This window comes from Ursus americanus, chromosome 33 (assembly GCF_024610735.1).
Source record: "Ursus americanus isolate L20-20 chromosome 33, mUrsAme1.1.p, whole genome shotgun sequence".
NCBI classification, from domain to species: Eukaryota; Metazoa; Chordata; class Mammalia; order Carnivora; family Ursidae; genus Ursus; species Ursus americanus.
In genome coordinates, this window is record NC_142159.1 from 26,108,116 (window position 1) to 26,123,465 (window position 15,350).

General features: G+C 38.1%; 1 protein-coding gene across 1 annotated transcript in view; it reads right to left on the reverse strand.

The window, feature by feature from the left end:
* Positions 1-15,350, reverse strand: part of LOC123796167 (uncharacterized) — a 79,124-nt gene that overhangs the window by 36,211 nt on the left and 27,563 nt on the right. The window contains exons 3-4 of the mRNA XM_087858388.1: positions 13,468-13,537; positions 8,295-8,413 (exon numbers count right to left, since the gene is read on the reverse strand). Of these exons, the coding sequence (XP_087714514.1) occupies positions 8,295-8,413; positions 13,468-13,537 (189 nt within the window). The remainder of the gene's footprint in view (positions 1-8,294; positions 8,414-13,467; positions 13,538-15,350) is intronic.

Below are 15,350 nucleotides of genomic sequence, written 5' to 3' on the forward strand. Positions count from 1 at the left end.
TTTTAGGAACTTCTCTCAAAATCTTCAACAGAACTTCATAATCACCAAGATAACAGAATTTATCATTAGAAACATTTGGAAGGTAGTATTAAAAAGACCAGAAGTGGGAAGATAGGTATGTAGGTAAGTAGGCAGGCTATGACATTCAGCTTTAGGGTTCTGCTGTCTTCAGTTATTTGGGCCAAACAGAGATGGAAAAGAAAGGGGGAGTGGAGATGATTCTTCATGCTACCTCTTCAAAACAAGGTCACAAAAATTAGAATATGCCTCCACATACCCCTACTGCCACCCATACTTTAAAAGGGCTTCCTATTCAACGAGACATTTAACCAATACTTGAGATAAATACCAAAAAACTAACTGCATTCTCTTACTTCTAGGTATATCAGAATAAGACTCTAGAAAGCTCCACTGTACCCCACGTAGCCAAAGTACACCAAAATATACCTGAATGGTATAAGGGTAGCAGAGCTAAGACTAAAGTCAAGTGAAGTTAGTTAGAATACACTTCCAGGGGCCTGAGAGTCTTCATCTAGGTAAGTTTCAATAGGAACTTATTAAAAATACACATTTTGGGGCCCCACACAGGACCTACTAGGGCAGAAACTCTGGGGGTGGAGCTCAGCAATCCGTGTTTTAACAAGCCTTCCAAGTGATTCTGATGCCTGCTCAGCTTGAAAACCAGTAAGCTAAAAGGAATGCCCACCAGGGGCGCCTGGGTGGCTCAGTCGGTTAGGCATCTGCCTTCGGCTCAGGTCAGGATCCCAGGGTCCTGGGATTGAGTCCCGCATCAGGCTCCCTGCTCAGTGGTGAGCCTGCTTCTCTCTCTCCTGCTCCCCCTGCTTGTGCTCTCTCTCTCAAATAAATCAATAAGTAAATAAGAATGCCCAGAGCTCAGCTTCTCCTTAGTCACAGCCACAGGGTCTCCCACCATTACTAGAAAGAGCAGGATAGTTTATCCCCACGTAACCCACTGATGGGAGTTCGCACAGTATAGAGTTTCAGTTTTCAACTGAAAACTCTCCTCAAACCCTCTTCTTCCCTCAGAAAATGAGGCCCCAACTCGATACTCACTTGTACTTGTTTGAAAACAATCTCAGGACACAGCACTCTGTTAAGACCTAGACAAAAACACATCTATTCTAATTTCAGTTCCAATGCCACAAATGTATAGAAACTTGGAGGAGACACCAAATAAGAACCTTGAGCCCCCTAAAAAAAGGCTGGCCACCCCTTGAGGGTGCTGACTCCACCAAGTCCAGAGACATGGAAAACCCGAGCTGTTGGGGTGATGAAAATGTTCCAGAATTAATGGTGGTGATGGCTGCACAACTGTATGTAGAATATACTAAAAAACACTGAATCACAGACTTTAAAAATAAAAATAAGGGACGATTAACAGCAAAAAATAAACACACACCCCAGGTGGACCCAAGCCTGCCCTGAATGTCCTACACTCCCTAACAACTCTGAAAGCAACAGTGATTTAGCCTCCAAAACTGGAGAACGGGGCTTACAACAGATCTCTAAAGGTCACTCAGCACAATCAAAGCAGACTCGGCCGAGGCCAGGCAGGTGGCTTACCTAGCACTCAGCAGACTGGTGGCAGAGCCAAGACTAGGTAGAACCGGTTCCTGACTGCCAACCATGTATCCCTTCCAAGATCTCAGTGGTCCTTGAGTTCACTATGAAACTCTTCACTTCACATCTTAATTTATAACCTGAAAAAATAAAACCTATAACCAATTTTTCTAACACAGACATCCACTACTCAAGTCTGTGATCTATGATTATAATCGCCTGGGTACCTGTTTAAGTTGTTCTCGGACCAATGAGAAAATCCAGAAGTGAACTTCAGACTAAAACATGTATTTGTACCAAGGCCTAACCACAGACTTCTAGAAATGATTCTATACAGTTCAGTGCGGAGAGGGGTGGGATCACTGCAGGGCACATGATAGTGTCATGTGCCAATTTCAAAAGACCCTGCCTGATAACAGTCATAATTACATTCGTATCACAAGAGACAATTTGGTTTTAGCAAAACATCATCCATCGCATTTAACTAATGTTAATATAAATTTTATTAGTTTTCTAGTCTTTTTTATGTAACATATATACATTTGAGTTTTATATCTGCATAAGAACTCCAAAAGCTCAGAAATTTATACTGAGTTTTTTGTATTTTTACACATTTCATTCATTCAACAAGTATTTGTTGAACACTGACTATGGGCCAAGCATTCTTCTAAGTGCTACATTCTGAAGTAATATCATATAATGAAAACCACTAGGGTCAAAACTAGTGAGGCAGGTCCACAGTTCCTTTAAAAAATTTTTCCTTTAGTATCTCATTCAAGCGTTATGAACATTACTCTACTCTCTGCAGGTAAGATCTGCTTCTCCTGACGTTCCTCAGAGCTAAACCCGCTTGTCTCGACCTCTCCTCACCTGCCTTCCCCCACAGATACAGAAAGACATCCGCCCCAGCATTTCAATACATCCAATCCGCCTCTGCTACCGCCAACGCTAAGCCGATACAGGTCGTCTGATAACCAGATGCGCGCTCATTTGGACCTCATACTACTGACCTCATACTACTAAGTGAAACAGAGGAACTACAGTTAACCCACCTGCTACAAAATTATCAGATTTAATTTCAAATTTGGTACCATATACTGTACTCGAAAATCAAATGGGGTCCCTCTTAAAGCTTGGCTTTCTGTGAACTGTTCGTATCTGCACTTTTCCTACTTGTGATTGAACCAGGAGAGCCCTGCCTGCACTCCAAGAATAACCTGGGACCATTCAAACCATTACCACCGCCCAAAGCTACACAAAACAAAGGCCAACGTCAGGGTTAACTAACCCTCCCAGTCACCAAGGCCAAATACCTCACTCAACTTCATAGCTTGCTTGGTGGAAGTCTGAAGAGTGCTAAATGATCCCCCCAAAACGTGGGTCTGTCTTTCAAAAAGATTATGTATATATATACACACACACAAACACACACTAGAAAAACCAATCACTGAAAAAAATTACAGCCCTTAAAACTATGGCTCTATCAGGTATACCAAGAGAAAAATTACAAACACAAAAAACACTCAAGAATATATGCCTACACAAAAAAATGACTAAAGAAATTTTGAAAAGGTAGTTTCTTAATTAAAACAACTGAAATGAAATATAATTTAAGAAACCTCATAGTCTTAACGTCCCTTTTTCTTACTTGAATATAAAAAATTGAAGGAAAAAGAAAAGTATTCAGGATTTAAAAAGGCAATTCTCTCCCTATAAAAAGCATTACACTTAGGGTTTTTTTCTGCAGGTTCTTTGGCATGACTTAGACTGTACCAGTGGAGAGCTATATGCTCTCTACGAAGACATTTTTACCATTAAAAAAGATGCATTTAATATGAAAATCTCTGAAGCTATCACCAACTGAAAAACCTTTGATGCAACTTTCCTTAAGATCAGTACAAACTAGAATTCTATTTTGTTTACTTCCTCTAAAGAAACTTTGTATTAGAGGAAAAAAAAAAGAGCATTAATAGTTCAAAAATAGTAGCACACAAAAGTGATTTGAACGTTTAAGCAGAACATTTTCATTATAAAAGGTTTGTTGGTGTGGCATTAGTTCGGCTTTGGAAGAATGCCATCTGAAATCCAGATCCAGCGACTGGGGGAATGCAATAGTTGTATTTTAAGTCAAACAGCTAATTAATGACTAAACAAAAGAATTTCAGTCTGGACAACATACATGGAGTACTAATATGTGTAATTATGCACTTTCTGTGCAATCAGAGAGTTGCATTAGCATAATTTTTTCTGGCTCTGGGCCTTAAAAATATTAACTTAAAATGCAGAAACCTTATAACAGTTCACCTAATGAAGAGGTGAATGCCAAACTGATTATGGAATAAGAGCTGGTTCTTCCACAATTTTGCTCTGTTTAACACATTCTTTCTCTCCAGCCCTGGACAGAAAATCAAGCCTAACCCTCAAATTACGCACAGGTTCAAAATTTCTACGTTTAATATATTTTTCATTATCCAGTGCCTACATATTAATATTCATTAAGAATCAAAACTACTCGCCTAAGAAATGAGTGCTACCTTTTTGTTGTTGTTAAGTAGGCTCCACACCCAGCATGGGGCTCAACGCGGGGGCTTGAACTCACAACCCTGAGATCAAGACCTAAGCCGAGCTCAAGAGTCAGATGCTTAACCAACTGAGCCACCCCAGTGCCCTGAAATGAGTGCTTTTAAAAAAAACTTCATGCAAAAATATATTAAGTTTATGTATAATACTTGAAGATGTAAACAAATAAAGATGCCAAACAACTCTATAAAACAAAAGGATTAGAAGTCAGTAAACAGTTGTGAGATCTTGAGAAAGTCTACTTGAAATTATTCTTTGGGACAGAACTGGAGAGAATGGGCTCTGAAATCAGGCTGCAAGGTTAGACTCCCAAGTCCACCACTCTTGGGCACATCACTTAACATCTCTGTGGCTCAGATCTCGTTGATACCATAAGAATAATCACATAATCCGCCTCATAGGATGAATTCCAGGAGTAAATGTGATTATTCGCATCAAGGACCCACCAGTGCCTCACACACAGTAGATGCTCAGTCAATGTGGGCTGCCATAATCTGCCACCATCATCATCACCCCTCCTTTATCACCTGCAAGAACATGGGCGAAGGCTGTGTGTGGCTGAGAAAGCATAATCCAAACTGATTTGTTTCTAGACACAACATTTATTTTGCAATTGCAAATAACATTCAGGAAGGGCAAGAGATTTTACCTACTCCAATGCATTAAAAAAGGTTCCAGGAGCTTAGCCGGGCCCTAAGACCTCCTTATCTTCTAGTAGTCTTCCTTTTTAGTGACTTTCAGCTTCACCAAATATTTGCGTATGAACCCACAATACTAATCCTATGTTAACTCTTTTTAATCCAAAATTAAATGACAGAATGGATTTGCCAAGTACACTAATGTGGTTAAGAGTTATGGGTCTTTGATTAAAAGCCAAGGCAACATTACAACAGAATGAACGTTCCTAAGAATTAGTAAGCAACATACAAGAAATTAAGCTCAAAGAGCGACAGGCCCTAATAAGTATGCCATCTTGACCAAATGAGTTAACCACTTTTTACCACTACACCCTCATCAGTAAAAGGAAATATGGCATATCTTGTAACATTATTATAAGGCTCAGTGTTATAATTATAAACAGTGCCCAGCCACCAGCAAAAACAGGGCCTCGATAAATGGCAACATCTGAATGGGCACAATCTCACTCTCCCTCTCTCAACAAAGACACAGTACAAAACCTAGATTTTCTCAAATCATCACAAATATTACAACACAGGTCTCAAAAAAGGAATTTCTCAAAAGTGTGGAGGAGTCACATTATACTCAGAAGTTGAATTGTACCCACCCAACAGAGAGCAAGCATGGGAGACAGAGACACCTCGGACAGGCAACTCCGGCCACCAGGCTGCTCCGCAAACATATGCTGCATAGAGTGACACGGAAAACGGGAATCAGGTGTGCTGTCCACTGCTCTCCCTCCCTCATGCCTCTCCCAGTGACAGCGCCTTGTCCCCGGGAAGGGGAATCTAAACCAGTTTTTGAACAATACTGCTCCTAAATACAAGCCAAATACTTCCTGTGGCCCTCCACCAAAACACAGCAATCTACTGCAAGCCCAGCGGGAAACGGGCCCTTACTAATGGCAGTATGACTAAACTTCACTTCATGAGCAATTCAAGAGACCTCGGACCTCACAGGCAACTCTGACTAAGCATGACTCCACCGTATTTAGGACTGAGAGCCCCAGTGAGAGACAAGCCCACGGAAGGCCGCTTCCCTCAGGTTCAGTGTCAGCGTGCAGGACGGTGGGCTGAAGCAAGCGAGAAAATGCCAACACCAGCTAGATCAAAGAAGGAAGTGCTTTAACAGGAGTACTGACTGTTTTGTTCCTGTTATCCAAGCCAGTTTTAAAAAAATAAAAAGGTTACCATCACCACGTAACACTCTGCAGAATTAAGGACCCCTAAGTCTTCAGCTGTCACTCCAAGATTCCCCTATTTTTCCTAAAGCCAAAAATAAACAAGAAAGAAAGCCAGTGTCCTCTACATTGAAATGAAATATGGGCCAACTTTTAAATTCAGTTCTCTCGTAAGAGTTTTTGTCAGTGTTGAGCTGACAAATTACTGAGTGAACAACGGGTCACGAGGGAAAAGGGTGTGAGCCTTGGCCCCTGCCAGCTGAGCCACCTGTCCTGCCTCCAAACACCCCTTGGGAACACACTTTGTTCACTGGCGTTTTCAGCAGTAGTGGTAGCTTGCACAAAACAACCCACGTGTCTCAGAGCCCCCAGTTTTATGTTTCACCAGTCAGAGAGGGGGCCGCAGTCTCCTCTCTGGACAGGAACTTTCGCAACACTGTGACCTAAATCAGCGGTCTCCAAGGAGCTCTGTGGGCCAGGGTCCTAGAAGAAAGTACAGAACAGCTCCATATTTTCCTTTTAATCTCATCCTCTATAAAAAATCTTTATTAGGTGCTTTATAATGTACCTGAACTACAAGTAAAGGGGAACATGTCAACACCAGAGATAAATACGTAAAAGGTGAAGTCCTATACAAGGATCTGAACACTCTACCAACTAAGCTTCAGATACTGTGACTCCAGCTTCAGAAGACCCTAAAGACCACGAATTTTAATTAAGCGCTTGCTGGCTTCAAATATAATTTCAAGTCGTAATTAAAAATAAATTGCCAATTTCACATAAAACATAATATTGAAAAAAATATATACCGATTATGTGTTTTGTTTCATTTTTACATAAACTGGAGCTAATATATAATAGTAAGGGAGCAGATCCATGTTTCAGGGACTACTAAGAAACATATTGAGTTTTTAAATAATTCATGACCTAGTTATGACCTACTGAATGGCTCCCAAATCATACTATTTTGCTGACAGAGTAATGATCTATGATTAAAACTAATTTTCAGCATATTTACTTTGTTTTCATGTTTAAAATAGTTAATCAATAACTGATTAAAACAACAGGCCTCTAAACTAGCTAATGTTTGTTGAGGTAAAAGTATTCTGTCTAAGGGGGAAATATAATATATGCAAATAATCAAAATATACATACCTTAGAAGAAATGTAAAATCAGTTGAGACAAGGTATCAAAGCTATGAGGGTCTACTGAGTATTTAAATCTATCAACTAGGATTAAGCAGACCAACTTTCACCCATATAACCTCTTAAAACTCAAAACAAAGGCACTATAAGTCAAGAAGTTAGAACAAAATAATCTTAAAAAGATAATGGTAAAGTAGTCAGCACTACTGTCTTCCTGTGTCTTCTAACAAAACTGAGGGCCCAACACAGAGCAGGAGGTTGTATTAACTTAACTTGGAAGTGAACATTGAGCCAGCCACACAAATGGACTTAGCCCAACTTTGGAAAGCCAGTAATCACAGCCATCTGAACTAAAGGAATAAAATTCCCAGATCAATGGACACATACCCAGTTCTCATCGCCACACTAAATGGGTATTACCCTACACGGAAATATTCAGATTTCAAAATTAAAAAGATGACAAAGCAATCCACCCTTAATATTAAGACTCCCAGACTAAGACTTACCAAAAACAAGAAACGTCATCCAAGAAGATACTTTTATTGATTCTACTTTACCAATCTTCTAATTGGATGCCAAATACACAATCTACCATACAGCCTCTGTTCCTAATATAAAAACTCCTATCATTAAGGTAAACTCATCAAATTCTCCATGCAAACTCTTTTCACCACAAAGGACTGACAGCTGTTTTGCTAATAAGAAGCCTGTCCTTCCCAATGCTACAGAAACTTCACACTGTCAAGACACTGCATGTTCTGTGGAACACTGGGGCTGTCTCTTTATTAATTCATGACAACATAAGAACTAGTGTTTAGCTGAGATGCAGGCAGAGTTAACCACCAAATGCAAGACGCCAAAATGCAAGAGAACACAAGTATGATAACTCATGCTACCTTAGTAAGTCAGCGTGCATATTTTATATTTTTCAACGCAAGCCAAGCCGATTAGAGATAGTTCAAGAAACATGTTGGTTTCTGTTAAACCCAGATTAAATATTCTTCTCATTTACAATCCCCTAGTTCAGTATTTTGATTTTAAAACTAATAGAAAGTAGTATACTATGCCAAATGACCTAACAACTTTGCCCTTAAAATAATTATACCCCTAAAAATAGAAATTTATCTACCTCATTAGTGTTCCAACGGTGCCTCTCTTTGGGTAAACTTGAACATTTCGGCAGACATTCAAGCAGCTTTTTCGGTAAAAAGATTTTTACATGACTACTATTGCTGTTCCCATGATCATCTATAAAGAAGAAAACAATAGATTCAGAGAAAATAATAGAGGAAAATCTCCTTTTAAGTATACTGGCAAGCTAAGAAACGGCAGCTTAGTTTGGTCACTGTGAGACCAAGAGCACCATTCCTCTGGTTAACGATGCTCATTTACACACTGATCAGAGAGGTGGCAGCAGGAATCTGGTCAAGAGGCTCTAAAATAAGATGGAGCTTTTGCTCCACGACAAGTGAGCGAGCAGGAAATATCCCAGCAGCTGCCCCTAAGCAGGACATTACTTTTAAAGGTTCTCCCACCAGGTTTCCATGAAGTACATCCAAATTGCAAAAGGATTTAATCTCACGAAACCCAGAAATCTTCTATTAACCAGTTGAAAAGTTTTAAGTTTTTTAAGGAAGAGGAATTATAATAAAATATGACTATTTTATTTATGAACTAATACTACTTCATCCCCAAGAATACAAATAAGACTTATCCTTTCAAAGGCAAATTATAGATCTTATAAATATAAGGAATTTAAACCTGCAACTAGCAACCTAGGTAAATACAGAGGCTGGTCCTTCTAGCCTAAATCTAAAAACATATCATTTTAATTAACTTGATTTACATATACATATCTATTTAATTAATGTCTTTCATCAAAATGTAACTCTTCTAAACTAGTGAGAGAAAAGTTCATTACTTTCAGACAAGATGGTATGTCTGACTACCTGATAATCAGTCTCCCAGATACTTTCTAGAAGAGAACATTTCCTTTATGTATTATTTCATTCATTCATTCATTCATTTACAGATCATTTCTTGTTTCATTCCGATAACAAAGTCCCTCTGCCTGGCTCAAAATTTCTTGCCAGTTTTGGCACATTTAGGTCAAAGTTTTGAATCACCCAGTCCAATTTTTTTTTAATGTTAAATGGAAGCCCCAATATCCAAAGAGTGCAATACATAATCAGGTACTAGGAGCAACACACTAAAATCCTAAAGACTGAATTTGCTCCAGAAAATCATAGTTAAAATAACTTATTCTGGTATCAAAAGGTACAATAAAAACACTGAACTCCAAATCAAGAATCCAAGATTCTGACCCAGTTCTGCTACTTTCTAACTGTGTGACCTTGGGTAAGTTACTTAATATTCTCAGTTTTCTAAATCAAGGAGAATTAAGTAATCTCCAATTCTCCTCCAGGCATAAATCCCTATGAAATTTACTGCCATTCAATAAATTAAATGTCTTACAATTAAAGAACCCTACACAGGCATACAGGAATTAGTTAATAATATTAAAAGTGAAATACAACAATATATCTTTCCAGCCATTTACTGCAATTTTGCTTAGCACAGCCTATTTTTTAAGCATGTGAAAAACATAAGAATAAAAAATTTTCTACAATCACGACAAAATCTTCTCCAAACATTTTTCATCTGATTAACACATTTCTTCTCAAGGAAAAGACCTTAACAGAAAAATATTGGGCACAGAAATAAGTCTGGAAAAATTTACTACATAATATGGAAATATTTTAAAGGGAGGAACTTAAGAGAATTGTAGCATACTAAATCTTTTTTGGTCCATGAACTACACAACCAATTGAATTAGAATGCCCAATCCTCTATTTCTGTAAGCAGTACTAAAACTTGAAAAACTTAAAAACTGACTGCTTTTAAGAATCCAAAATTTTAATAGCAAAATAAAATTAAACTTCTTAAAAATCTTGCTATGAAACCAGAAAACAAAGTGTTCAACTAAGAGAATGTTCATAGAAAGTTCTGTATTAATCACCCTCTATAAAACCGGTGTAATACTACGTGCTTATGCATGCTCCCTGCACTGCATCCTCCCAAGGGAGGCACCATGGGCCATAAAACTTTATAAAGCGCAGAATACCAAATCACATGAGCCAATACCTCCCTTCTCTCTTCCCCTAAAGAGGTGTTATTCTCATTTTTTTTTAATCTCCCATGATGTGTACAATTCTGTAAGTAGAGGTAAAATTCTAAAATCTATACTCAATTCAAAGAGTCACCGTTTACAGGATACCTTTTATGAAAACAGTATTACACTAGGTGCTCAATCAATAGGCTTACTCTGAACTGTATATGACTAGTCATACCTCCAAGAAAACTATTAAAGTATAATTTTCAACAATAATGAACAGAAGATTAAACCCCAGCTTCTATTTTTATGTTTGTGATCACAACCTGATGTTAATTATCTGTTCTTTTAAGCCTCCTTGAGGGACCCAGCTGTCCTGTGGCTATAAAACACAGGTGTGTGTGTGTGTGTGTGTGTGTGTGTGTGTGTGTGTGTCCCTACATATATGTACACATGTGTACACACACCTAGACATGTGTGTTCCCACGTGTGTATACATATGTGTACAGACACACACGTGTGTACGTGCACATGTGTATGCACGCACGTGGAGCGAGAGAAAGAGATACTCTTCTCAACAGCACAACTAACTGCCACAGAAAAGGCTTCTGTCTTCCACTCTGATACCAAATCAGGCAGCGGTGAATCGGCCCAAAGGCTTTCAAAGAGGAAAAGGAGAATGGCTGTGTAAGCACTGTCTCAATCACGATTCCAAATATAGCACTTTATGGGGATGTGCAGCCATGGGTTCAAAAGGAAGAGGAGTATGACAGGCCAATGAGTTCCCCTTAATCAGTTTTTAAACTGTGCTATTTCCAGAATTTTAGGTTCATGCTGAATATAAATTGGATGTTTTTTAGAAACATAACAATGGGTAAATTTTCCCAATGTGCATTATGAAGATGGCAATTTTAATACTGGGAAAAGAATATTAGGAGCTCAAACAGGCAGAATCTTAAAACTCCTATTTTCAAATTTCAGTTTTCCAGTTACAGTGTGATGGGAGAGCAACTCTGCTTTTCACACTGGAAAAGAACTGCTCACATGGCCAGACTGTACAAAACTCTGTTTTTTAATTAAAAGCTGCTTTTTAATGTTTTTGGAATAACTATAAATGATACAATAATTAGATAAATTCCTGTGCCAGTTTTTAAATGTTTGTCTCAGTACTAAGACTATTAATAGTATCTGGAGTTAACAGTGAAAGTAAGGTATATACCGGTTTTAACTGCATCTCAGCATTTAATTCAAATAGTTAAACTTTGACATTGCATCATGGAAGTGTCAACAAAAGACAGTAAAACATTTCATTATCATTATCTGGCAAAATATGCGTGTATGATATATGACTTTGCAAAATAGTTTTCTAACCTACTTCACAATAAAAATAACTAGTGAAACTCTTGAAATTGACAGATGATGTGCTTGGCTGACAGCTATAATTCTAGAGAATGAACCATCCTTTCCAGACAACCTTCAAATATTTCCCAAACAATAATTTTAGAGGCATAGTACAATTTAACTAAAAAATATGCAAAAAATGCTCATTCACTTAATTAGGCAAAAAGTAGAATTATTTTCATGTTTTAGTTCAAAAAACTGAAACTAACATTACCAAATCCTTTATTTAAATTTTAAAAGATATATTTAAACTCTCTCCTTGGAACACACTATTGACTCCTGTAAGGGAAGTCATAACTATATTAACTCTAACCTGGAAATTATAACATCCATTTTATTTTGATTCATAATTAATTAAAATTAAATATTTTTGGTTCCATGAATAATTATGAACACTGTTATTCAATCAAGTCGATTATGATTAATCTCTCAACCTCTAGACCAAACTGTTCAAAGTAAGTTGGTGTAACAGTGTATCCAACTGCTAAATCTTATTGGGAATATATTTGATCAACAACTTGGAATAGTAAAATTAAAAGGAAGCTCTACAATTTTTCTGTTCAGCTCTAATTATTATGTGCTTAGATTTAATTAGTAGAATAGGAACTGATTCAGGGAAACATAAGCACATATTATTATATTCAAGTCAGCACAGCGCTCACAGCAGCAAATACCGCCGTCACTAACCTAAGACCTTCAAATCACTATGCACCCAAAATAAATATTAATTAAGCAACAATGTGCTTAATTATGTGCCAAGCATCGGTATGATATCTCTCTAAAAGAAATTCTCCAAAATGAGTTACTCAATTGTAATTATCCAAAAGACTTTTGAAGTTGAAGAAAACAAAAAATTATAGTTTTGGGTTTTTTTTTTTTCATAGAAAACAACTAGTTTTGCTATTTAACGACCCCTTTCCTCTCTCTCCTTAAGAGTGTATGATCATCAAAACTCATCCTGTCTTTTTTTAGGTAGCCCAGGTTTACCCTCTCCCTGTCAATCACACCACAAAATCTCTGGTCCGGGTTTAGGTCAACTCCTAACTTAGGTTCAATAAACTTCTCACTATTTATCTGCATTTACATTTTTAATGTAAAAATATGCGAGCAGAGGCAGATAAAGTGGGAGCACAGAAGCTGTACAATCGATTGCTTCAATTTGGGTTCTGGGGCATCCTCTCCTGCTTCATTCCATTCAATTTCAATTTGAGCCGCATGTGATCAAGTAAACTTATTTTCTACTATTTATTAGGAAGTAAACATTTGTAGGACTCTACATCAGGCATCCAGAAAGGATTTTACATTGCGTTCTCTCATTTAATTTTCACAATTACCCATCAGGGCATAATTACCCCCATTTTACAGATGAAGAACCTGAGGTTCAGATTAACTTGCCCAGGAGCCGCAGCTAGTGACTCAAATGGGATTCAATTGTGACCTGTGGCTTTTCCCACAATACCACACGGCTCCTACTCGAAGTCACGGGAATTGGATACTAGAATTATACAACTGTTGTATTAGTATCTAACATTTGCAGAGTGCTTTGAATTTCCCATGTGATTAAACCCTTTGCCTTTTTGAACCCTCACAGAAACTTTACAAAGGGAGTATTATTTTGCTACCCCCGGAAGGATTAAGTAACTCATCTAAGATCACACAGCAAGTTAAAGGCAGAACCCAGGTCCCCTGAGGCATGGTCACAGGCTATGTCCACTGCGCTACCATGATGGAATTACTCTTACTGCCAAGCCCACCCCTTCCTGTAAGTTAAAAGCTTTTCGAATCCTACCTTCTAGAGGTGGCACGGTGTTGAGAACACAGTAGGTGCTAGTTCCGCAGAATACACTTTGGGAAACGCTCTAAGGAAACAGAAAATAAAATGTAAAACTAATCTTTGAAAAAGATATATACTGGCTCTTCTGTGATATTCCTGCCAAAGATGCAAAACCTGAATCTAATCGTGAGGAAACATCAGACAAATCCAAATTGAGGAACATTCCACAAAATGACGGGCCTGTAATCTTTGAGAGTGTCAAGGTCATGAGAGTCAAAAAGGACTGAGAACTGTTCTGTATCAAAGGAGTCTGAAGAAACAAGACAGTGTGCCCCAGGGTCCTGACTGGACCTTTCTCTACAAAGGTTGCCGCAGGGTCACCCAGCACAGCTGCAGGAGCATCTGAGGATCAAGGGGTAGAAATGTCTCAGTGTTAATTTCCTGATTTTGATCACTATGTAGTGGTTACAGAGGAGAATGCTCTCATCTCTGGTTTGCAGGAAATAGGTAAGCAAGTATGTGGGGATGATGAAACACACCAGCAACTTACTCTCACAGGGTTCAGGGGGGAAAGAGCTAGGAGAGGGGGGAAGAGCTCTTCCTACCACACCTGCAATTTTTCTGAAGATTCAAGAGTGTTTCAAAATATATGTGTGTTAAAAAAAAAAAAAAAAGATACATGCTGGTGAACACATATTATGTGTATAATTTTTTTAATAGGGACCATATGTGCTGTACATACAGGAAGTGTTTGCTAAGAACCAATGCCGTATTCATTTTGCAGTTTAGTCAGGATTCAACAACATTACTAACCATTTCCCAACAGTGGGCCCAAGCCCCAACTCATTCCAAAGGACTTAATGAGTGCTAACTAACAGTACGGCAGGTACAGTAAGCCAGGAGGAAGTTGGAAGACCAGGTCTCTACTCTCAGGCTGCTTCATGTAAATAAAATCAAACTTTTCATGTAAAAAAAAAAAACAAAAAACTACACAATAGTAACTTTAAAAAAAGGAAAACAATTTCTGTGAGTCTTGCCAGGCGATTATTTTGGTCCTAAAAATATCCTTCTTCAGTTTCAGTATTAAAAAATTTTTAGATTATTCATCCTGCATTATAAACCACTTATGTATATACTTAGAAAACCAAGGACAGTTTAGAAGTTCAATAATCACCCTTAACATTTTATATTTAAAATATGAAAAGCTCAGTTCTCTCACTAGCTATCCTTGGAAAAGTAAATTAACCTCTCTATATATGATCTCATCAAAAAGGGTAGTGATAGTACCTCTCCCATCTCACGGGTTGTTGGGAGAATTACAAGGGATGATGTGTACAAAGTGCTTTAAATTCAAAACTACAACACGAATATGAAGTGCTATTGTTTCTGTGCTTAGTAAAAATAATCTTTAACAATGTTAACATTTTCTAAGTACCAAGGATTGCCTGAATTTTTTGTGCCAAAGAGTATTGAAATCTGACTAAACTTGACCTCTCTGAATCTTCAATTTTCCTCTCCTTATATCCATGACCAAATGCTTCACCACAGACTAGGTCTTTCTCCACAATGTGACTGCTAGCTACGAGGATAACCATCAGCTCCCTAATTATTTACTGCTTCTGGAAAATTCTTGTTCAAGGGTTTTTAATGTCTCTTCCTCTGTTTGATTTAATCAACAGTGGTGCCTACTGACTAGCAACCTGTGGTAACATCTGAGCCTAAGAACTCTCCCTATAAACTATGGACTAAGCTCAAAATTCATGTATCCTTTGGAAAATCAACATTCATCTCTTCCAGTGAGTAGCTGATGTAGAGCCAACAGCAGTCTGACTTCGAGTAACATCTGCAAGAACCGCCAGCAACAGCCTTCTAACCACAGAATGCAACATCTCATCTCA